The 26,148-nt window shown below is 41.8% G+C and overlaps 1 protein-coding gene across 1 annotated transcript in view; it reads left to right on the top strand.

Annotated features, from left to right (window-relative positions):
- LRRC6 (leucine rich repeat containing 6) overlaps nucleotides 1-26,148 on the top strand; it is a 328,530-nt gene that overhangs the window by 242,974 nt on the left and 59,408 nt on the right. The window contains exons 7-8 of the mRNA XM_029592046.1: nucleotides 2,848-2,925; nucleotides 11,324-11,389. Of these exons, the coding sequence (XP_029447906.1) occupies nucleotides 2,848-2,925; nucleotides 11,324-11,389 (144 nt within the window). The remainder of the gene's footprint in view (nucleotides 1-2,847; nucleotides 2,926-11,323; nucleotides 11,390-26,148) is intronic.

The following is a 26,148-nucleotide window of genomic DNA, read 5'->3' as shown; positions in this document are numbered from 1 at the left end:
TTCATTTGCGATGTCTGTAGTGGGGTCTGAAATCCCAATGATCCCAATACAGCCAACCAATTTCCAAAAGAATAGTGTTTTCATGCAATGAAACTAGACATAGCCTACTATTATAGCCCCCCCAATGGATCAACTAATCCTGACAATGGATGCATCAATAAAAGGTTGAGGAGCCCATTTGTGTGTCTAAAGAGACAGGGGTTATGGTCTCCGACAGTGGGCAACTTTCAAATAAACGTTCTAGAGTTGAGAGCGATAAAAAATGCAGTTCGCACATTTACACTTCAGTTTCAGGGAAAGTGTGTAATGATACACACAAACAACCAGTTGGCAGTGTCCTACATAAAAAAAAGAAGGTGCAAGGAAGCGGTACAGATTCTGGAATGGGTAGAAGCACAATTGATGACCTTGTAAGCAACCTATCTATCGGGGATTCCGAACACGGAAGCCAACAGGCTCAGTAGGATCTTTCACCCCCATGAGTGGTCCCTGCATCAGAGTGTTTTTGATTATCTCTTTACCACATGGGACATGCCATGTATGGATCTGTTCGCAACACGTGGTATATTTATCTTGTCCAACTTTCCATTGCTCCATTGATCTCCTTAGGGAGCAATGCAGACCTACTGACACAAGAAGGGGGTACTCTGCTACACCCAATGCATGCATCCCTTCAACTGATGGCGTGGAGATTGAAAGGAGGGTACTAGACCACCTCCAGCTTCCAAGGGGAATTCAGGATTTTCTTGTATCGGCTAGAAAACCATCGACAAGAAAGAATTATGGTTGTAAGTGGCACAGATACCTTCATTGGTGTCAAATAAATGACATTGATCCATTCTCCTATGGGCCTAAACTGCTGTTGTGGTATTTACATACATTATTCACAGCAGGACTAGCCACCTCCTCTATTAGAGTTCACTTAAGTGCAATAGCAGCATTTCACATCCCGTAGGATGGACTCTCCATTTCTACCTATTCACTGGTATCTAGATTCATGAAAGGAATTATTCATTTTTTACTTCCAGCCTCCAAGCCTGTGGTTCCTTGGGTTTTGAATGTTGTCCTGGAGAAGCTCATGCTCCAACCTTTCAAACCCATGGAATTGGTCCCTATGAAGTAGTTAACTTGGAAAGTAGTGTTTCTAGTCATAGTAACTTCAGCAAGATAGGTAAGTGAGCTTCACGCGCTGTTCACTAATCCTCATACTTAACAAAGTATGAGGATTAGTCATACATGACAAAGATGCAGATGCATCTATAGTATCCACTTTCCATCTGTATTAATCACGCTGCCTACATTCTTTCCAAAGCCGCACAACAATGACAGAAAAAGGTTGCTACACACCTTGGACTGCAAAAGAACCTAAGAACATAAAAAATTTCCATACTGGGTCAGACCAAGGGTCCATTAAGCCCAGCATCCTGTTTCCAACAGTGGCCAATCCAGGTTACAAGTACCTGGCCCCAAAATATTAAAACATCATTAGCTTACTACATAAAGAGAACTCAGACAACCAAACGTGAATCCCAAATGTGCCAGGTACTCCAGTGGCAAAAAGGACCTTAGCGAATTGAATAACTCAATGCATTCAGTTCTGTTATGCATACCTTTCCTCTAAGCTAATTGGCTCTGTTAAAGCATATCAAGATAGAGCCTCTGCAGCTTCTCTTGCACATTTATATAATGTACCCTTGTTGGACATTTGTAAGGCAACAACATAGTCATCTATCATTACTTTCACATTTCATTACTATCTCGACCAGCAGTCGGCATCAGACAGCTTGATGGGCTCGTCAGTGTTACATCATACCACAGGAGGTCAAAGCTGTCCACAAAAAGGGCAGATTCTTCACAGTACAAATATGAACTAACATCCTATAAGGATCCCATCATCCTCAACAATAAGGGGACTGTGTATAAACTCAATGCAACCCTTAGCTGGGGAGTCCCAGAGAGCATGGCTAATTCAACCTACTTATTGACAGGAAAAAGCAAGTTTGCTTACCATAAACAATGTTTTCTGTAGGAGGCAGGATGAATTAGCCATGTGATCCTACCCTCCTCCCTGGAGATCCTCCCTTTACATTGCTGCACTATTGTAGCTTTATCAGCTGAGAAGAGGTGATTGTGCAGGAAACGACCTCGTCTACACATAGAGCAAAGCTCTGTATTCTAAGAGAAAGTTCCACCTAGCGCCACCCAGACGACATCAGCCAAAGAGCAAGGCTAATTTATCCTGCTATCTACGGAAAACTCCATTTACGGTAAGAAAACTTGCTTTTACTCATTCCATTCCACTTATTATTTTATAGACCTCTATCATATCTTCCCCTCATTATAGTGGAAAAAACCATTGATTTCCCTTTCTTCTATAGAACCTTAGCAAAATTTATTTCGGTGGGCTCTAGAATATGCCCATCACTCCCACCTCACTCCTTAAATGTCCTGTGGGGAAAGTATATTTTCCATTAAACCCTTCTAAATGTATGTAACTGAGCACTGCAACACATTGAACATATATAAAGACTCTAGGACCAATGATTTATGTTTTAAGAGGTGTAGTGGTGGTTTATAACAAACCTTTTATGATATCCCTGAGTATGTGTAGTACGTTTTTTGTTTTTCATTTTTTAAAGCTGTTTTCTAATATAACGTTTCAGTAAAGCTGGAGTGTGGTTTTGTGTTGCTTGGACTTGTTACTTCCCAGGGACCATTTTGTGTTTGATATTTTGAACATTTAAACAGCTCGACTGAACTTAACTTGCTTCTCATAGTTGATTTTATTATACAAAGAAAATTGGTTCATTTTATGCCCATAGTCTTTTATTAATTGTATATTTTTAGGGATCTCAAAGAGAAGCAGAAGCCACCTAGGACTTTAATCACTGCTGAAGGACGAGTCCTGAATGTAAATGAGCCTAAGTATGTGACAAGAACCATATTATGAATCTTGATAGCAAAGTTCTGTTTTGAAAGATAATTAGCCTGCTATTTATTGAAGGCAATTTTTAAAGCCATTTATCCATGTAAATAACCTGTCTGAAAATTAAGCAAAATTGTTTACCTGTAATAGGTATTATCCCAGGACAGCAGGATATAGTCCTCACATATGGGTGACATCATTGATAGAGCCCTGGAATGGGAAAACTTCTGTCAAAGTTTCGACTGGCACACTGAGGCCACTGAGCATGCCCAGCATGCCATGATCCCTGCAGTCACAGGGGTCTCCCTTCAGTCTCATTTGTAGCAATAAGTGCGAGCGAAAAAAATAAAATAATAAAACGTATCGGTCCCAACTCCGCGGGGTGGTGGGTGGGTTTCGTGAGGACTATATCCTGCTGTCCTGGGATAACACCTATTACCGGTAAGCAATTTTGCTTTATCCCAGGACAAGCAGGATAATAGTCCTCACATATGGATGATTAGCAAGTTACAGGCTGAGTCATATTTGCTTTGGACCAACAGCACACAACTTATGCAACAGGCACAACAACTGGTGCGATGTAGGAAAAAATGAGGCAGCCTGAAATCACAGCAGGTTAGATGTGGAAGGAGTTGGAGATTAAACTGAGAACAAGTTCTTTAAAACAGATTGACCATAGGCTGAATCTTGTCGTCCTTCTTTGTCCAACAGTAATGTGCTGAAAAGGTGTGAAGAGAACTCCAAATTGCAGCTTTACAGACACAGCAATAGGCACTGAATGGTAGTGTGCTACTGATGTTTACATAGCCCTTACTGAGTTTTATTTTATTTATTTATTTATTAACTTTTATTTACCGACATTCGTGAAGCACATCATGCCGGTTTACAAAGAACTCAGATGAGATACAGTAAAACAATATAGCAATATAACAATATAACATTATAAACAATATAATATAATATTACTAACCAAAAAGAATAAAACAAAATGAACAAAATAAAAACAGTACAAAGGCATTACAAAAAAGAACCAATGGAGCAGAGATTTAAGGGGTGAGTAGTAGTAGCCATTACATCTGCTAGGCGGGTCAGTGAGTTACAAGCTCTTGTCACTTACTCACCCTATACAAGATTCCTACATGACTGAGTGGTCCTCCACACTCACCCCAAATTCTTGCCTAAGGTGGTAACAGATTTTCACCTTTACCAATCCATAATTTTGCCCACTTTCTTCCCAAGGCCTCACTCTCACCAGAGCGAGAGAGTTTTACAGGTGCCACTGTGGTATCAAGGTCCACTCCGATGAATGTGAGGAGCTAAGACGGGTCGATGTCAGATTTTTGATAGTTGATTAAAAATCCCAGGGAGTTTAATAATCTTATTGTGCTTTCTAATGCAGATAGAACTCCCTGTCTGGATGGACTCCTGATTAGGCAATCATCTAGGTAGGGAAAAACTTGAATGCTGTTTTTTCTGAGATGCGCCGCAGTCACTGCAAGACATTTCATGAAAAATCGAGGTATAGAGGCTAGTCCGAATGGTAGGACACGATATTGGTAATGATGTCTTCCCACTACAAATCGTAGCTACTTGCGATGTTGTGTGGAAATGGGTATGTGCGTGTAGGCGTCTTGAAGATCCAGAGAACAGAGACAATCTCCTCGATGGAGCAAAAGAAGGATGGTTCCCAAGGATACCATCTGGAACTTTTCTTTTTGAAGAAATTTGTTGAGATTGCAGAGGTCTAGGATGGGGCGGAGACCGCCTGATTTCTTTGGAATTAGGAAATAGCAGGAATAGAACCCTTTGCCTTGTTGAGACCAGGGGACAGGTTCAACAGCCCTGGCAGTCAGCAGGGTGGAGAGTTCTAGTTGAAGTAGGGATGTGACGATAGCGAATGTCCATAGAGGAATGGGTGGAGAAGCGGGGGTATCTTGGTGAATTTGAGACGGTATCCACGATTCAGTATGGCTAATACCCATTGATCTCTGGTGATGAGACTCCATTGGTTTTTGAAATAATGGAGTCGACCTCCTACAGGTAAATAGGGTTTGGGATTGATGGAGAGGCTTCTGTTCTCTTGCTTCTCTTCAAAATCCAGATGCTGGTCCAGTTTGTGGAAGTGGCTGGGTTTTTGTCTGTTTTGGTTGACGTGGACATCCTCTTTGTGGTGGACGAAGAAGTAGGTGGATAGTACCTAAGAGGCTGATAGAAGGCCCTTCTGGTGTCTCTTCTTGTGGGTTTCTGCACTGAGGACAGTTGGTCCGAGGGCAATCTGGAGAGCTGGCGGAGTGTCATAAGAACATAAGAACATAAGAAATTGCCATGCTGGGTCATACCAAGGGTCCATCAAGCCCAGCATCCTGTTTCCAACAGAGGCCAAAACCAGGTCACAAGAACCTGGCAATTATCCAAACACTAAGAAGATCCCATGCTACTGTTGCAATTAATAGCAGTGGCTATTCCCTAAGTAAAAATTGATTAATAGCCATTAATGGACTTCTCCTCCAAGAACTTATCCAAACCTTTTTTGAACCCAGCTACACTAACTGCACTAACCACATCTTCTGGCAACAAATTCCAGAGCTTTATTGTGCATTGAGTGAAAAAGAATTTTCTCCGATTAGTCTTAAATGTGCTACTTGCTAACTTCATGGAATGCCCCCTAGTCCTTCTATTATTCGAAAGTGAAAATAACTGAGTCACATCTACTCGTTCAAGACCTCTCATGATCTTAAAGACCTCTATCATATCCCCCCTCAGCCGTCTCTTCTCCAAGCTGAACAGCCCTAACCTCTTCAGCCTTTCCTCATAGGGGAGCTGTTCCATCCCCTTTATCATTTTGGTTGCACTTCTTTGTACCTTCTCCATCGCAACTATGTCTTTTTTGAGATGCGGCGACCAGAATTGTACACAGTATTCAAGGTGTGGTCTCACCATGGAGAGATATAGAGGCATTATGACATTTTCCGTTCTATTAACCATTCCCTTCTTAATAATTCCTAACATTCTATTTGTTTTTTTTGACTGCTGCAGCACACTGAGCCGACGATTTTAAAATATTATCCACTATGATGCCTAGATCTTTTTCCTGGGTGGTAGCTCCTAATATGGAACCTAACATCGTGTAACTAAGGAAATGGTTATTTTTCCCTATATGCAACACCTTGCACTTGTCCACATTAAATTTCATCTGCCATTTGGATGCTCAATCTTCAAGTCTTGCAAGGTCCTCCTGTAATGTATCACAGTCTGCTTGTGATTTAACTACTCTGAATAATTTTGTATCATCCGCAAATTTGATAACCTCACTCATCGTATTCCTTTCCTTTTTGTGCATATTACACGTTTTTCAGTGCTAATCTTATGCATGTAATAACATGCAGGCCGATTCAGTAAAGTCTTTTAGTTGGGAGGCAGTGTCCTGAATCTTTTCTCCAAAGAGATTGTCTCCAGTACATGGGAGATCTGCCAGTCTCTCTTGGACTTCCAACCTGAGATCCGAGGCCTTAAGCCAAGCCCACCTCTGTGCACTGATTCCCGCAGCTGACAGGCGGGCAGATGTTTCAAACAAGTCATAAGCAGCCTGTACTTCATGTTTTCCAGACTCCAGGCCCTTGACAAGAAGAGTATTAAGTGTCAGCTGTTGTTGCTGAGGAAGACTATCAGCAATGTCTTGGACTTGCTTCCACAAGTTTCTTTGATATTGTGTCATATAAAGCTGATATGCCGCAATCCTAGACACAAGCATGGATCCTTGAAATACTTTTCTTCCCAATCCATCCAAGAATTTCTGTTCCTTTCCAGGAGGAGCAGAGGAATGTGGTTTCTGCTTCCTTGCCTTTTTCTGAGCCGATTCAACAACCACTGATTGGTGTGGCAATTGTGGCTTCTGGAAAACCTGGGATATGTTGGACCAGGTATGTCACATCTGTTCTTCTGTTGACAGCTGGTACAGAACAAGGATGCTCCCATAGGTGATGTTGAAGTTCCAGAAGCACTTCATGAATGGGTATCGCCATTACTTGCTTTGGTGCATCTACAAACTGTAGGACTTCAAGTGTCTTGTGTCTTGTATCTTCTTCAGTGAGTAACTCAAAAGGCATGGTATCTGCCATTTCCTTTATAAAGTTTGCAAGACAGGTCCTCAGGAGGGGACGTCCTCCTTTCTTCTGGTGGAGAAGGTTCAGATACTAGGTCTTTAGTATCAGTATCAGTGTCCTCATCCTCCCAAGGACTATAGTGAGGTTGGAAACGGGACCAGAGGGATCCAAGGTGTCTTCTGTAAGAGGATGCTTTGTTTTAGAAGCAGACTTTGATGTATGTTTTGGAATCTGCTTTGGCATCGATGGAGGCAGAAAAGGCATTGATGGAGAATCGAAAGGCCTCGATGGCATTGATGGTAATCAGTGGCTGGTACCGCCTGATGGACCCGGCTGTGAATGTATCGATGGACCTGGGAGTGGCATCGAAGGCACCGATGGTTTTCAGGATTTTTGAAGGCCTGATGGCCCTGGTAAGGGATCCAAGTACCCTTCCTCATCCTCCGATGAGCCTGGAATGGAACTTGAATACTGTGTACAATTCTGGTCGCCGCATCTCAAAAAAGATATAATTGCAAAGGAGAAGGTACAGAGAAGGGCTACCAAAATGATAAGGGGAATGGAATAGCTCCCCTATGAGGAAAGACTAAAGAGGTTAGGACTTTTCAGCTTGGAGAAGAGACGGCTGAGGGGAGATATGATAGAGGTGTTTAAAATCATGAGAGGTCTAGAACGGGTAGATGTGAATAGGTTATTTACTAGGGGGCACTCCATGAAGTTAGCATGGGGCACATTTAAAACTAATCGGAGAAAGTTCTTTTTTACTCAACGCACAATTAAACTCTGGAATTTGTTTGCCAGAGGATGTGGTTTAATGCAGTTAGTATAGCTGTGTTTAAAAAGGGTTGGATAAGTTCTTGGAGGAGAAGTCCATTACTGCTATTAAGTTCACCTAGAGAATAGCCACTGCCATTAGCAACGGTAACATGGAATGGACTTAGTTTTGGGGTGCTTGCCAGGTTCTTGTGGCCTGGATTGGCCACTGTTGGAGGCGGGATGCTGGGCTTGATGGACCCTTGGTCAGGACCCAGTATGGCATATTCTTATGTTCTTAAGTCATTGGTGGATGTTTTGGCATCGATGGTGTCGATGGCGGGCATCGGGAGATCCTTCAATGGAATCGGTGCCGGTGCTGAAAAGGCACCAATTAAGGCATCGAGTCTGTTGAGAAGAGATAGAAAATTGATGGTTTCGGTGCCAGTGTCGGTGGTTGTACTAGTTGCCGGTATCAATGGAGGCTGGAATTTTTAAAAGCCTTGATGATTGCCTGTTGAACCATGGAAGTCACTTCTTCCCAGGAGACTGGGGCTGGTCACTGTCGCAGGAGAAGGTTAAGACTGGCGCTAGTGGCACTTCCACATCAGAGCATGGTGGCATAGTCTCTAATACCGATCCCGGTGGAGAGCGCCTCGGTTGTCTCAGGTACAGAGGGGCATGGCAGCTCTAATATCCAGACCGCTTCGTTATCGGCTCGACGTCCTTCGATGCCGATGCGGAAACTGATTCTTCCGATGGAACAGAGTCAGAACGTGTGATTGATGGCGTCGTTTCTCTCGATGGTCTTTGCTGGATATTGAGGAAGACGCTATTGAAGATCCGGATGGGGGTCGGTGACGGATGCTCATCGACCTTTTTCTTTCCTCGATGCTTTTCAAGAGAGGATGAAGGTTTCTTCGGTGACGATGTCGAAGATGACGATGGAGTGATCTTTTTAAAAGGTTCCTCCATTTTATCAAGACGGGCACGCCTGCCCTTCAGTGTCATCTGGGCACAGGTGGAACATGCACGGGCATCATGGCCTGATCCCAGGCAGAGAACGCAAATGTTATGTGGGTCTGTTATTGACATTGCTCGGGGACAACTTGAACATTTTTTGAATCCCGTGGCCATGGTGAAAAAAGGCCGGGTAATGGTCAGTGGCTGCGGGTACCGGAACGAGGTAGCCGGAATCAACCGAAAATTGATTCAAAAAAGTACTCACCGAACGGTATGTTGAAGGGAGACCTGAGTAGGTGATTTTCTGACAGAAAAGTAATATTTTCTGTAGGAAAATTTGTGAGAAAAAACTCACAGAGCTCCTAACACGCAAGGCTTACAGCAACACGGAAAAAGAAAGAGACTGAAGGGAGACCCCTGTGGCTGCAGGGATCATGGCATGCTGGGCATGCTCAGTGGCCTCAGTGTGCCAGTCAAAAGTTTCTAGAAACTTTGACAGAAGTTTTTCCATACCAGGGCTCCATCAACGATGTCGCCCATATGTAAGGACTATTATCCTGCTTGTCCTGGGATAACCCTCCCTCACTTTGGATAAAAGTACATTTAGGGTTCCATAATTAATAAGGATGCATTCCCGGAGGTGTATCTAGATCAGGGAAGAAAACAAAGCACATCGATTGGCTTTTTTAAAATATGTGTATGGTTTTCCACTGAAATTTCACTTGTGTACAATTTTCAAAGGTAAAGCACATCTTCACCTGTGGCCTTTACACCTCACTGAGGAATTTTAAAATTACCCCTTCCATTTCCTCCCAGACAAATGGGTTATGACCCTCTACTAGCAGATGAAAGCAGAGCACCCAGCTTTCTTTGTGACATCATTGCCTTTACTTAGAGGAGGTGCAGCACAGAGAATCCCAGTATTCTCTGCCTTCAGTACATGGTAGGACAGCTGGATTTTCTGTCTGATTTTAGTCACTGCCTAAATCCCACCTGGAGGGATTTTAGGAAGCAATTGTTTTTCTGCTTAAGCTATGCACCTGTTTTTTTCCAGAGAGGTGAACCCCTTTGCAAGATTTCTAGTCCCTGTAGGGACTTGGTAGAGCCTAGATAGGGGAGGGGAGGTTTTGTTGCTCTTGGCACCTGTTAAAAAAAAAAGAAACACATTCCAGCAAAAGGGGAAATGCCAACAAATTTCAAGTTGAAAGAAGGTAGATGGTGGACTCCTAGTCCAAAGTTCTAGTTTGAGTAAGTTACCTTTTTAAAGGAAGGTTGCCTCTTTGGAAAAGACCTGGAAACAACTTGTGAAGAATATGAGGGATCCAAAGCATCACAGGCTTCCTGAAAACAAAGCTTGACTTGTTTCTTGGCCTGGTAGGGGACATGGATATTTCATGACTCCAGATGTTTACAGATCTAGTAAACAGTCTTATGTTGCTTCTTTTTGTGTAAGGGCAGGACACAGTCCTTTCAGGGGTCCCAAAAAGCCCAGGCCTGACCTGTAGCTTCACAAGAGTCAGTTGTGCTTCACAATGAGGCATGGCAGGTCCACTCTTTGATCTTCCAGTAGGAGGTCTATTACAACAATTTTACCAGGAGTGGACCCATATAATATTAGATCAGTGGATATCATCCATCTTGGTATTACCTAGAACGTGCCACTCCAGTTTTCTTGCATTCATTGTATCTCTGTGTTCCTTAGTCACCAAGATAGAGGCAGTCTGGGCCACTCTCGAATGTCTTCAGTTTTTTGAAGGGTATAGTGCTGGTTCGTCTCTCAGACCAGGGTCATGGTTGATGGATCCCACAGACTCATTCTTGACCTGAAAGGCATGAACAGCTGTGTCCATGCTCCACACTTGAGAATGCAAACTCTACATCAGATCCAGATTAGGTCCATGCTTTTTTTTGGAACTACAAAATGAATATTGACTGCAATCCTGGTCCGAGAGAGGAACTGGAATTATAGCCTTCAAGAAGTGAAGATATTCGAGAGTGGCCTGGACTGCCTCTCTTTTGCCCCTTGAGAAAGACGGAGAAGTGTGACCAACAAATTATATCTATAGAATAAAGAAATGCTTTATGGGGGTTATTTTCAAGCAGCCTCCATTAAGGGAGCCTGGCAAACATGTACATAAGTTACATCAGTTTTCAAAGTGGACTTACGTGCATAAGTTCACTTTTAAAATTATCTCACCAATCTACCCACATAATTACAACCTGCTACTAAATATGTGCAGAATGTTTCTTTGAACATTTGTGCACATTACTTTTTAAAATCCAAAAGAAAACTTTTAAGACCAAACCCCTTCCCAGCCCTTCTCTCCAGAAATGCTTCTAGTCAATCTGGGTAAACTTAAACATGAATGTGACAAGTGCGTATGTTTACTCACATGTTGGGCAGTCAGTTTTGTAAATGGCCATTTCTGCACATAAGACACTGTTTACCCACAAGTTTCCTCCCTAGGGAAAAACGCCATATAACAATATTGCTTGGACCAACAAACATGCTCTGATTTGGAGATTCTACTGTATACTTTATTTTACCATGCTTATTTTTCTCTATATTTTTTACTAGACTGGATTTCACTTTGATAGATGATGAAGAAAACAACCAGCTAATTCTGGACCTTGCTGTTTATAGGTTAGTTTTTACTCCAAGGATTGTTTATGCATTTGTTCCTATTTGTGTTATTTATATAAAACAATTTATAGCCCACTTTATTCATCCATTGTTACAGCATGCTTTTTTATTGAGAGATCTAAAGAGTCAGGTTGGAACATTTAAAATGGGATCTGGTCAAAATTTGCAGCCAATACATGCTAATGCTCCAACTCAATCGGCTGGATAGTAATATTGAAATTCATATTCAAAGGGGTTTGACAGGGTAACCTTTGAGTTAATTGTTATACAAACCCTGAGGTTTAAATTTCCACTGCTCTAACCAGCTAAATTCTACCTGGGTAAGTTATTACCAGATAAAATTTAGCTGGATATATTGGGGGATTCGGGGGGCTTCATGAAAAGGGCAAAGTTATTCAAATAACTCAGATATTCAGCAATGGTAACATGGAATAGACTTAGTTTTTGGGTACTTGCCAGGTTCTTATGGCCTGGATTGGCCCACTGTTGGAAACAGGATGCTGGGCTTGATGGACCCTTGGTCTGACCCCAGTATGGCCTTTTCTTATGGCCTTATGGTCTTATGGAAGTTGGGTTATGCCTGAGAGCTATTTGGAAAACTTTAAATCTATCTGATAATATTCAGAATTTAACCAGGTAATAAAAAAAAAAAAGCCAGAAGTCCCAAATTCCCAGCCCCCCACCCTCCCAAACTATTTTCGAAAAGATATTGGGGCATAGCACCCAATTCCTCCTCACCTCAAACCCCCAAAGTAGATTTTAAAAAGTTGCAGGTCATAGCCACAATGTATGAAGAAAAGTCTTGTGCTATTTAAAACAAATCAAAGAAAATTCTTTTTCACTCAGCGCATAGTTAAGCTCTGGAATTCATTGCCAGAGGATGTGGTTACAGCAGTTAGAGTAACTGGGTTTAAAAAAGGTTTGGATAAGTTCCTAGAGGATAAATCCATAAACTGCTGTGATGGTAATTAATAAGCAATAGTAGCTTGTGATCTATCTAATGGTTGGGTACTTGCCAGGTACTTGTGACTTGGATTGGCCACTGTTGGAAACTGGGTCAGACCCTTGGTCTGACCCAGTATGGCATATCTTATGTTCTTATGTTCAGGTCCCCCTTTTGTCTTCCACCCCACCTTCACTGACCAGCCAGAATCCCCAAATCCCAAGGCCAAGCCAGGAGCCGGTTAGAGTCTCACCACACTCCGGCTATGTTCAGTGTTGCTCTGACAGAACCACTGGTAGCGTATGCTACCAACATTGCTTGTAAATAAAGCTCTAAGAACAACACTGGATGTAGCTGGGTACATGGTGAGACTTTATCTTAAAGCTGCGTACTTCTGCCCTATTTCAGCAAAGGCAGTCTATATATCTGAAGAAAATCCCAGAGGGCATCTCATCATGTAAACAGTTTACAAAGCCGGTGAAGAATTTTTTTGCATCCTTAACTCCTGAAAACAGGAGAAGGGCCATGGAATCTCTCCTGATCAAGAGGAGAAACTGTTTCTCTTTGTTGCTCAGACAAATGTCTCAGAGGTGAGCTTAGGAGCAGTCTTGGCCCCAAGAAAAGGAAGGCTAAGAACATCTGGTTACTTTCAGCAGCAGGAAGTTACTACCCAGGAAGAAACACTACTCTGATTGAGAAAAAGGCAGTGGCCACAAAGTAGGCTTTGGAGATATTCTACTACTATCTGCTGAGATGCAAGCTCACCCTGGTGACTGACCACCAACCTCTAGCCTGGATTGCCATGGAACAAAAAGAGAAATGGCAAGGTAATGCAGTGGTTCCTAGCCCTTCAAACCTTTACCTTCTAGATGTGACACAGGGCAAAAAAGCAAAACATAAATGCTGATTTCTTCTCCAGGTAGGTATCTCTGGCAAATGCAGGTTCTCAGTCCAAGAAGGTTGAGCTAAGGGGAGGATATGAGAAGGGGTATATAAGTCAAAAGAGTTCAATTATGTAGTCTGGTCCATCTTAGGGATACCCAGGAAGGGAATCCAGGTTAGAGTGCTGTTTCCTGGCAAGGATAATAAAAGATATCACTATCAAAACAACCCCTAGACCATCCCTACTGTTCTATGTAGAGAATCCTAATAACAAATACCAAACAGTATACCACTATCAATGAAAATATACTAATCCTTTAATTGTTGCTTCTGCAATACAAACACTTTTTATAATATACAAAAATCAATGTTCATTGATAATGTAATATAATTCCCATTACAATCTCCATGCATAACATACTCGCCAATACCATTCATTCTTCACACACCACATCACAACCCCTCATTAAAAAAATATCCAATATGCAAAAAATAACAGATCCAAAAAATGGTGGATCGAAAAAGGGAGTTTCATTCAAAGCACTTAACTTATATTTTATGTCCCCAGTGTTGATAACCTCAACGAAAGAGCCGAAGAGTTCGATGTTTTCAAAATCAAAGAATTTATCATCCTAAAAAATGCTCCACAGTTGGAACTTCAAAAGGCCACAAAGTTGTTTTTGTTCCTGGTGTGGCTAAATCCACAGCTGCCCGGCGTAAGCTTTCTTAGCGTTTCGCCTAAGCTTACAGAAGCTTGGTGCCCCATTTTGGTTCCGTTTCCCGATCAGATGCGGGTACTTGTCATAACCAAACCAAAATCATTGAAATCCGAAGAACCTGGATAAATTTTTGTGCTTCCTGGAAGAGAATCAAAAGATGATTACCGAGCCTGTAAATGATTAATATGGGAATTCTTAAAATCCCAGGAGGACTATAATGGTTTCATACCCCTCTTTCGTATCATAAGTAACTGGTTTTATGGGAGATTATTTTCCTAATCCATCATAGCTGGATCTCGCAGCCTATTGCACTACCATGAGGCTCATTGTTTCTTCTTTGTTGCCATTTTACTGGCCTTTTTTCTGGCTGGCTATTTCTAGCCACCCCTCTTTACTTCATTCTGATGTTTTTATTCAACTTCCCCCTTTTGCTGCAGGAATCTGATTACACTGACTCAGAATTTTTAAGTTTTATTTTTTTATCTTTGCTGGGAGCTGCGTGTCAATTTTGGATGTTATTTTTTCTTTATTAATATCTTAGACATGTCTGCTGATTTAAAAATCATCTCTCTGAACTTCAATGGGCTTTCTCACCCCATCAAACGTAAAAACATATTATCTTATTTGCATTCCTTGCAACCCGACTCCAAGAAACTCACCTGTCAGTGCACGAATCCCTCAAACGTAAGGAAGCTTGGATCGGGTGATGTTTTTTTTAGCCCTGCTTCCAAGAAGAAGAGGAGGAGTAGCCTTACTGTTCCTTAAACATCTAGGAGGCCAATTCTTTGAGCATACTACTGACTGTGAAAAGAATATTGGACAGCTGTGAAACTACATATTGGTCCTGATTTATTTTTCCTCTTGAGCATATATGCTCCAAATGTTGACGACCCACATTTTTTCCAGGATATTATATCTCAGATGCTAGTGGCAGACTCATCCAAAATTATTGTGGGGGGCGATTGTAATCTACCTCTGGCCCCATTATTGGATAAGTAATCATGGCTAAATTATCATACACCAAAGCTCATCCTGGAACATAAGAACATGCCATACTGGGTGAGACCAAGGGTCCATCAAGCCCAGCATCTGTTTCCAACAGTGGCCAACCCAGGCCATAAGAACCTGGCATGTACCCAAAAACTAAGTCTATTCCATGTTACTGTTGCTAGTAATAGCAGTGGCTATTTTCTAACTCAGTTTAATTAATAGCAAGTAATGGACTTCTCCTCCATGAGCTTATCCAATCTTTTTTTAAACACAGCTACACTAACTGCACTCACCACATCCTCTGGTAACAAATTCCAGAGTTTAATTGTCGTTGAGTGAAAAAAAAATTTCTCTGATTAGTTTTAAATGTGCCACATGCTGACTTCATGGAGTGCCCCCTAGTCTTTCTATTATCTGAAAGAGTAAATACCAATTCACATTTATCTGTTCTAGACTCTCATGATTTTAAACACCTCTATCATCAGGGCCGGTGCAAGGGTATTAGGCGCCCTAGGCGAAACGTCAGCTATGCCGCCCCCCCCCCCCCCCCCCGCCTCCACACACAATTAACTTACATTGTGCATTAATGAAAATAACGAAGTCTGTATTTATAACAGAACACTTATTTGACATTTTTATGCCATGTAAACCATTGAGATGATTTGTCTTATCGACGGTATAGAAACTCTTTTATAAATAAATAAATAAAAATAAATAAAATAAACATAAACCAAAGCTATACTTGTTGCTCAAACAAAAAAGCAGACACATCACATAATATTAAATAATTAAAATGGCAGTCAATCAAGAAAAATAAACTTAAAAAGCCATCTTTACTTACCCCCTCCAGCAGCTCTCTTACTCCTCTTCCATGCAGGCTGTAGTACACACCAGAAGCAGCAGTAGTGGCTAAGCTCTATACTCATGGTCCTCTTCCTTAAGGCCCATGTCTCTCACACACACACCATATCAGTCATGCCCCCATGACCAGTTTCTGTCTCTCACACACCAATCATCTCCCAAACAGTCTTTGACAAACACACCAGTCACCTTCCTGAACAGTTTCTCTCATGCCATACACACACAGGCTTCCCACTCCCGTGTTCCACTTACATATATGGACTTTTCACTCTCATAATCACTTTCTCTTTCTCACACACACTCACCAGTCTCTCACTCCCATGCTTGTTCTCTCCACATGCACAGGCTTCTCATTCCCATAATCACTTTCTTTCTCTCACACACATACACAAACACAAACACACACACCAGTCACCTGATCTCTCTCATGCATACACACACACAGGCTTCCCACTCCCATGTTCTCTTTCAGATATACAGGCTTCTCACTCCCATGCTGTATCTCACACACTCCCAGCTTTCTCACTCCCATGCTCACTCTTCACATGCACAGGCTTCTCATTCCCATAATCACTTTCTTTCTCTCTCTCACATACACACAAACACACACCAGTCACCTGTTCTGTCTTACATATACAGGCTTCTCCCTCCCATGCTGTGTCTCACACACACCCAGGTTCTCACTCCCATGCTCACTCTCTTCACATGCACAGACTTCTCATTCCCATAATCACTTTCTCTCTGTTACACACACACACACACACACATATACCAGTCTCTCTCTCATTTCCATGCTCGCTCTCCAGGTGCACAGGCTTCTCATTCCCTGAATCACATTCTCTCTCTCTCACATTCACATACACACCAGTCACACCGTCACCTTACCAACCAGTCTTTCTCTCATACATGCACACACACACCGGCTTCCCACTCCCATGCTCTCTCTCACATAGTCAGGCTTCTCACTCCAATGCTTTCTTTCACATACACCCCCACAACACCAGGCTTCTTACTCCCATGCTTTCTCACATACCCAGAGTTCTCACTTCCATGCTTTTTCTCTCTTTCACACACACACACACACACACACACATCAGTCACATCCCTGACTGTCTCACACTCTTACACATCAGTCATCTCCTTGAGCAGTCACTTTCATTGTCTCTCACATATACACATACATCAGCTCTCTGACCAGTTTCTCTCAATCACACACACATGCTCTCGATCAAATACATTCTCTCACTTACACACAGGCTCTCAATCACACACACATTCTCTCACTTACACACAGGCTCTCAATCACACACAGGCAGGCTGGCTGCTTCTCTCTCTTTCTCTCACTCACTTCCTCCCCCCCCCCAGCACAAATGGTAGCTGCAACAGCCTCCTCCTCCAGCCCCCGCAGGCCAAGAAGGAAGAATCCCATCGGCCGCGGGAGGCTCGTGCTGCTGACTCCTTTCCCCGATTACCGGCTGCTTCAATTGCTCGGGGGCCGATGCTGCTGTCGCCGCTATTTTTTTCATGCGGCACCGCTCTTTCTCCTTCCTGCTCATCACTTCCTGTTCCGGGTCAGGGGGGGGGCGGGAGGAAGAAAAGGGCAGCCGTGGATGCCACAGCTTTTTTTTTTTTTGCACTGCTGCTGTTCCCGCTGGGCTTGAACGTGCTGATAGCCCGGCAGCAACGGCAGCAGGGAAGAAAGAGCAGCGGGAGAGACCAGGAGCACGCGAACCGCTGGGGGAGGTCAAATGGGTCTTTTGGGGCGGGCTGCCGGCAGCGGCTCTTTTATTTTTATCGGGGGGGCGGCGGATTAATGCAGCTCTTTTCATTTTACCAGGGCAGCGGCTGAGCGCGGCTCTCTTAATTTTACCGGGGCAGTGCCGCCCCCGGGAAGCTGGCGCCCTAGGCGACCGCCTAGTTCGCCTAGTGCTTCCGCCGGCCCTGTCTATCATATCTCCCCTCAGCCATCTCTTCTCCAAGCTGAAAAGACCTAACCTCTTTAGTCTTTCAAAGGTTGGCAATCTAATGGATCTCTGTTGTATTCTTCACCCCACTGCTAAAGATTTTACTTTTTTCTCTTCACCTCGTTCTAATTAAGCTCGTCTTGACTATTTTTTGATCACCTCCTCTCTCCTTTTGAATGTTACTGCAGCCACCATACATCCAATCGTGGTCTCTGATCATGCTGTGGTTTCTTTTACTCTGCTCTTAACTAGCCATCCTCTGAAGATAGAATATGGAGATTTAACTCGGCACTTCTAGAGGACGCCTACTTTCAAGATATCATAAAGATCAAGATTTCAGAGTTTTTTTAGTTTAATGAATCTTCTGAGGTACCCTTCCCTACTGTATGGGCCACGTTCAAAGCCACTATCTGTGGATAGATCATTAGCTTTACTATCAGATTCCAGAGGCAGCAATGGTCACATCTGCAACAACTTCATGCAGACATTGCTATTTTGGAGGCCTTCCACATCTCCTCTCCATAGTCAGTAACTCTTCTCCCCTTGATTAAAGTCAGATACGAATACAACAACTTCTTGAGTCTTCATACTGGCCATTCTATTTTTCAGCAAAAGGCCCAATACTATGTGGGAAATAATCATTGTGGACATTTACTGGCTAAGAAAAAGGTCCATGAGATCAAATCTTCACAGGGCGATATTCTTCGATCTGATGATGCTATTTTGGGTGCCTTCAGTGACTAATGTGCTGCATTATATCAATCGGAGGCCAAGTCACCACCATCTAATATCACTGACTTTTTGTCTCAGCTTATTCATCCCACTTTGACAACGGAGCAGTCTGCTGCTCTCAACCATCCATTTGAAGCTGCCGAGCTGTCTGCTGCCATGGATGCTCTTCATTTGGGGAAAGCTCTCGGCCCAGATGGCTACACAGTGGATTTTTACAGGGCATTTAGGGCTATGCTTTTACTGAAGCTCCTTGTTTTGTTTTCTATACTTCCCCACTCCATGATATTTTCTTCCTTTTTCTCAGAGGCTTGTACTTCCAAAGCTAAGAAGAGATTCTCAACAAATTGCAAATTATCGTCCCATTTCCCTTCTCAATACAGACTACAATACAATACAGACTCTCAATACAGCCAGATCAATCTGGCTTTATTAAGGGCTACCTTAGTTCTAATAATACTTGAATGTTTTTTCACCTTCAGGAGTTAGCAAAATTGGCTCTTTCTCAGGTTATTGCTATTTCCCTGGATGCAGAAAAAGCCTTCGATAGGATCGAATGGCCTTATTTACATTGGTTTGGATTTGGACCCTCTTTTATTTCTTGGATACAGCTGTTATACCATAACCCATTGGCCTTCTTTTTCCTAAACAATAGGATTTCCCCTGCTTTGTTCTTCAAAGAGGGACAAGGCAAGGTTATCCATTGTACCCCCTCCTTTTTAACCTGGCTTTGGAACCTTTGTTATTGGTTATCCGTCAAAATTCTTCTATTGAGGGAATTTCACTGAGAGCTCATGATTACAAATGAAATGCCTACACTGACGATATACTACTGTACCTTACTAATCCTTTATCTTCCCTTCTGGCTTTATTTTCAGTAATTTCCTCTTATTCTTCCTTTTCAGGTTACCGGATAAATTGGCATAAAATTGAGTGGCTTCCCCTTAACGTTCTTGGCTCTGTTCTTGATTTTTCTTCTTTTTCGATCCATCTTGCCACCAAGGTTATTAAATATACGATTACATGAACATCGGTATATAAAAGCCTTTAAATAAATAAATAAATAAATAAATACATACATACATACATACATACATACATAGTACATACTTGGGAACTTTATTTTTTTCAGATTTTAATTTAACCATAACACACTGCAAACATCTTGTTTGTTCTAAAGAAAACACAGCTGCAATAGGTAACTTGAGACTTTATTAGGGAAAGCCAGAAACAAAGGGAATAGGGAGAGGAAACAGAACAAAGTACGAGGAAATAGTTTGTTCTGGGGGGCGACAGGTCCATTCTACCGTACAATCACTCAGCCACCCCAAAGTTTCAATGATATGCATAATCTTTTATATCTTTCATACTGACCAATCAGAGCATATGTAAAGTGTTGATTCTAGATAAGTGCAGTGCATTTCATTTGAGAATGTTTTAGACCAATCAGCTAATGGGTCTGGGGTGTTGGCTGGCTGCATTCCAGCACATAGGCAGGGTCCTCAGTAGTCCTAATCTAAAACTAGCATTCTTGAATACAGCAGAGATGAGGTACTTCAGAAAGTCAGTGCATAATATAACATACAATCTCTTTTACAAATGTTGCGGAAGTCATTTGTGCAGTGGTTTCCTCTTCATTTAACCTGGTTGTAGGAACCACGACGTAGACTGTGGACCCCTAGCCTGAGTTGGGATTGATGCTACCTGAAGGGGAAATCCCCCGCAGGTCCCCAACGTCAGGAGGCGAGGCCGGAGGAAGACAGGGGCCAGCTGGAGCTTCGCAATACCAGCCCACGTTCCCCGCAGGTTGAGCCCTTGGGTACTGGGGCTGGCTGGTCTTAGGTGGGCCCCTATGGATATGCACCAGCATAGGGTCCGAGGGTGAAGCTGGAACGAGGTTCAAGGAAAGTTGGTTGGCTGGCAGGAAAGAAGCCAGACCAAGGTCCGGGTTCCAGCGACTATCCAAAGAGGTGAATGCTTGACTGAGGTCAGATGGTAGATGTCAGGCAGGTCAGAACAGGTCCAGACCGAAGGCCAAGGGCAAGAGGCTATCAGGCTAGGTGAAGTCCGATCCAAGGTACCAGAGTAGGTGGCAGACAAGCAGGGTGAAGTCCAATCCAAGGTTCAAGGGCAGGCGGCAGACAAGTAGGGTGAAGTCCGATCCAAGATTCAAGGGCAGGTGGCAGGCAAGCAGGGTGAAGTCCAACAAGGTTCAAAGCTAGGAGGTCCGTCCGAAGGAAAGGGCACCATAAGCAGGAGACAAGAGCCAGGAACTGGAACAGGAGACAGGTACTGGAACAGGAGTCAGGTACTGGAACAGAAGTCCTTCCTGAAGAGGCGCAGGATCCCGAGAGGAAGCAATGCAGAAGACTCGTTGCCAAGCCATCTGGGTACGGCCCGAGGGAGCCTTAAATAGGCCTGAGATGATGACATCATCCTCCGGGGTGGGCACAGGCTTCCCGCCTTAGGCCCTTTAAATAGCGGATGGTGCCACACACGCGCGGAGAGGGGGAATCCCGGGCAGAGCCGGAAGTTGGCAGCATCCCATGCGCCAGCGAGGCTGAGGAGTCCCCAGCGTCCAAGAGTGCAAGTGGGGCAGAACCAGGAAGGCAGGCCACTGTAGCCAAAGACCCAGGCACTGCCAGGAGGCATCACCAGGCAGATGGAGCCGGCATGGGGGTTCCACGGATGGTGAGTGCAACAGATTCACAAAGGTCTCATTATCGAAAAGGCTGTCATTAAGTTTCCTATATGGTTGGCCCTTATCGTAACCTCCAAAAACCAGGGAAAGCCAAATTGGCGCATGGTCTGACCAAGTGATCGGTTCTATCTCTACTGACTCAACTCTAGACACTAGACCTTTATCCAGCAATATGATATCGATGTGGTAATAAGTGTTGTGTGCTTGCGAGAAGAACGTGTAGTTCCTCAAATGAGGATATCTATTTCTCCAGACGTCAACAAGGCCCTTCTTGACCATAAAGCATTTAAACAATTTAAGTTCCTGTGATAAAGCCATTTTTAAGTCTCTAGAATTATCAAGGCCTGGGTTAGTTGTAACATTATAATCTCTGCAACCATTATGTGACCCTTGTCTAGTATTAGGTGCATAAATGTTAATCAAAGTATATGTTTCTCCTCCAACAAAGGATAATTTGTGGAACTCATCAAATGCTCATGCCTACATTTGAGATGTGACTCCTGAATACAGGCCACTCCATCTTGTAACTGCCAAAGGTCATTGAAAAGAAGTCTCCATTTGTGGTGGGAATTTAGCCCCTTGACATTAAGCAATAAAATTTTAAAGGTGACCATTATAAAAGGTAAGGACTCTGATGTGCAGAGTCCCTATTCTTAACACTAGGAAAACGCAAAAGGGCACTTTAACTTACATTGCTATACTCCCAAAAATTAATCCTATATAAAGAGATCCTAAAAATTGAAATATAGTAAAAGCTAACAAAATACTGTCAATACTAAAGATAACAACCATCATTATCCTAGTCCCCAATCCTCCCCCTCCCCCATCCCAACTTGATCCCCCCTTTCCCCCCCACCCCCCATTCCCTCCCAGACCAACCACATTCACCTGATTGCGGATGCAAGCTATATAGAGGAGGAATTGTCATCAAGCCTCAAAATTATCCATCTACTCGGGCAAATAAACAACAATTTTCTATTATAAGTTCAGCATGTCTAATCCAGCTTATACTGAACATCTGCTATTTCGTTGGGCAAGTTCCAAGAATATTGTTACCAACAGTGGGAATACTGACCACATCGTTATGTTTAGCTATAATATACTGAAAATGGAAAACAGAAAATCCATGTATGGCTATGTTTTCAAATGCTTCCAAAGCTGACAAGGGACCCTCGTTTCACCCCACTGGGCTTCTTCAGGAAAATAAAGCAACTATAGAAAAGAAAACACACAATATATCATGTAACATAATATATTTGTATAAAACTAATTACCTCTAAGCCGTAATGAAAATATGCAAATGGAAAATTCAAGAACAGTTTATGCATGTATTTAGCGTACCAAATACTTTATGAATAAAGCAAACCTCTAAATTCCAAACTGCACCTACATGAAATAAACAAAGAAATCATCAATATAATCCAAAATATCAATCAAAATATAATGACAATTAAAATAACCTGGAACAATCACTTCCTCTTACCGGCGAGAATAACTTCACAAATACGAGCTCTTCAGGCAGTACGGAACACCGGGATAATACTGTGTCCTTAATTCTGAGTTTTTAAACCGACCTCTAACCAATCCCAATCTCGTGTTTCCATGACATATCACACTTCTTGGACCTAACCAATCCCATTGCGAAATTATATCAACGTAAACACATTCTGCAAATACTAAATGCTGGTTGGTGAAAAAACAAGTCCGACAAGAATCAACAAATATGCAAATAGTGCCAAGGTGACTGGCGACTTGACAATCCATTGACACACGGCTATATGACACCATTAATAAACTGTCCGACCTGACGGACACCTTAACCACTCGAAAACCACTCAGGCTTTCCAAAGGAACATAGGAATCTATTATACTTTACAGCGCAGGATAATTCGATAAATATATTGGTAATATATTGATAAATATATTAAAACACCAACACATGCCATGAGGGACACTTATATAATGCAAAGTCACAGCCACTCATCTATTAATAACCCATCCAAAATGTAAAAACAATTTCAAATGATCCCAACATGATAACCATTTTACCTATTAAGTAATTCCAATGCAATAAAAGCTACACATATCTTCAACCCTAATATTTCCTAACCGATAATGGAATGCACTGCCCATATACACCTTTCTCAAAAGCCAATAATACTAAACTATATAAATGCTGCTCACTCAATATTTTCATTAAGACTGTATGGAGTCATTGTTTGCCACGTAAAAATAAACCGTTGTTCACATTAGTGAAGTTTACATGAAATATCACCACCTCTTGTAAATATCAATTGTTTAATGCCAAAAAATGTTATATCATCCACAGTATGAGAGGCTGACGACCAATCTGCAACAAGCGGGGCATTTTCTTTTAAATTACAAACACTACTCTTGTGTTCAATAATGCACTTCCTAACTAGTTGTTTGTCCAATATAGATGTAAGAGCAAGGGAAAATCGTATAGTTGACATTATTAGACGAGCACAGTAAAAGTTCCCGGAATGACATAAGGTTCAGATAGATGGACAAGCGTAAACTCCTGTTTACACAAAACATTTTGGCATACTGAACAATCATTACATGGAGACAGGCCATTACTTCCTATTCTACATTCCTGTCTCTCCACAATCTGAACCAATGGGTTTCTTAAATTTGTACCTTTCTTCATTGCAAAAATGTGATTATCCGCAAAATGATGTAACGAAGATAAAGTTTCCCAATCGCGTAACACAATGTGCTTCACCTCAGTCATGCGTACCAAAAATGGAAGAGTGCAAATCAGACAATCAGTGTATAATCCACGCTTAAATGCATGTGTAATGCAATGTTGGGGATATCCTCTATCAGAAAAATGAAGCATTAGATCACTTGCATGCTGTTTATATAAAGCAGTGGATGAGCAGATACGACGGTATTTCAAAAATTGCCCACTAGGTATATTCTCTTTAAGCTGAGGATGAAAACTATGAAAAATGGAGTAACATATTCCTATCAGTAGTTTTATGAAAAACCGTAGTAGAAATTGTAGACAGATCCTTATAATCCATGACATCCAAAAAAGATAAAAGAAAACTGCAAATTTGGATCTAACTGATTAATCCAAGTCTGGAAAGCTTTCAAATCCTACTTACATCCTGACCATATAAAGAAGACATCGGTATACCGCTTCCAATATCGGACAGATTGAAAAAATCAGGAGGGATAAATGTACTTCTTTTCAAACGCAGAGATATACATTCCAGCCACAGAAAGTGCTAAAGGTAATCCCATTAGGATTCCTTTAATTTGTTGATAAAACACTGAATTGAACACGAAATAACTTTGTGTAAGAACAGTAGTGGCCAATTGAAAACATTCTCAAAACATCTCCAAGGAATCTCTAGGGTCGTCAATGCTGAAGAAATAATATCCAGTGCTGCCCCCTGTGGAATGTTCGTATATAAAAAGGCAATGGAAGCCGAGACAAAAATAGATTCATTCTCAATATTATCCATAGCATCTAGTGAAAGAATGAATTCAGTGGTGCCGTGTACATAAGAGGAAGCCTTGCCACCAACGGTTGTGGTAAAGCATCCACAAACTTAGAGATTGTTTCAAACAAAGACCCAATCCCGGAGACTGTAGGTCTACCTAGAGGATTAATCAAAGATTTATGAATTTTAGGGATGGTGTAGAAATACAGAACAGAAGGAAATGGTTGAAACAAAAACTGAAACTCCTTTTCAGATATAACACGATCCTACAAAGCTGCTTCCAAAATATATTTAATATCCGCTTGTTAAGAAACTGTTGGATCTCCACCCGATGGTTGATACACCTCAGTATTGTTCAATTGACCAGGGGCCTCCTGTGTATACTGCTGTTCGTTCAAAACAACAACTGCTCCACCTTTGTCCTTGGGACGCATAATGATAGATATATCTTCGTGTAAACTATGGATAGCTGCAAATTTAACTAACTCCTTTTTACTTTCCAATACTGCCAAAGCACGAAATACTAGAGTTTCAAATGCCATTATAAGCAGATGTGGAGGCACACTGGATATCCTAGAAGGAGGTTTATATAAAGGTGGCCTAGATGTAAATGAATCATTAGTTCAAAAAAAATCTCTAAGTCGAATTTGGAGTTGGAAGCATTTGAAAACATAGCGGATTTGGATACATTTGTGAACATAGCAATTGGATGCAATTGTGTATATAGCCGTAGTGGATGTGGCTGTGGATACATTTGTTAAAACATTTAGCTGAAACAATATGTTAAGCTGGGAGGCTTCGAGTTGATGATAGTGAAATTTGTGCTCTTGTAGAACATCTTGTAGAACATTAATCATGCCATTTTTACATAGCATTTAATTTATTTATTTGTATACCGTTCAACCGTTTATTCTTTCCTATCTCTTCCTTCTTATCCAAGTTCTGCTACCCTTGTTATTTGTAACTGCTCCTTCGATCACCACAGTTCTAGTTGATGTATTTAATGCACTCCCGTTTCATGTAAACCAGCAAGATATGTGCTCATGATTGCCGGTATATAAAAACCTTAAATAAATAAATAAATAAATAAATAAATAAAACATATAATTTGGATAGTAGTGAACATTCTGGTTAACTTTGTTGAAAAAAAGTTTTTGCTGATACATCGAGTGGACATGGTCTGAATGTTTTGAACTTATGAATGTATAGTCGGGTTTGTTAATGAACTGAAAATTTACATTGGGAGCTATATGCTCATTGTCAGGATTTTGTAAGAATGAAGATTTTATATTTTTATGTTTGGTATAAGTGGAAATTAGGTATGTTTGTATTTATGAATGTTTAAGAAGAGGAGGATGAATGGACTTTTTATGTAGTGGTTGTATTGGTGTGATGTGAGCTTCAAAGTGTTATGAATATTTATGTCATTGAATTCGATATTTTGGATATTTGTAATATTGTTATGAAAGTTCATGATATTGAATAAGTGACATT

Source organism: Rhinatrema bivittatum, chromosome 2 (genome assembly GCF_901001135.1).
Source record: "Rhinatrema bivittatum chromosome 2, aRhiBiv1.1, whole genome shotgun sequence".
NCBI classification, from domain to species: domain Eukaryota; kingdom Metazoa; phylum Chordata; class Amphibia; order Gymnophiona; family Rhinatrematidae; genus Rhinatrema; species Rhinatrema bivittatum.
This window is presented reverse-complemented; position numbering and strand designations above follow the sequence as displayed.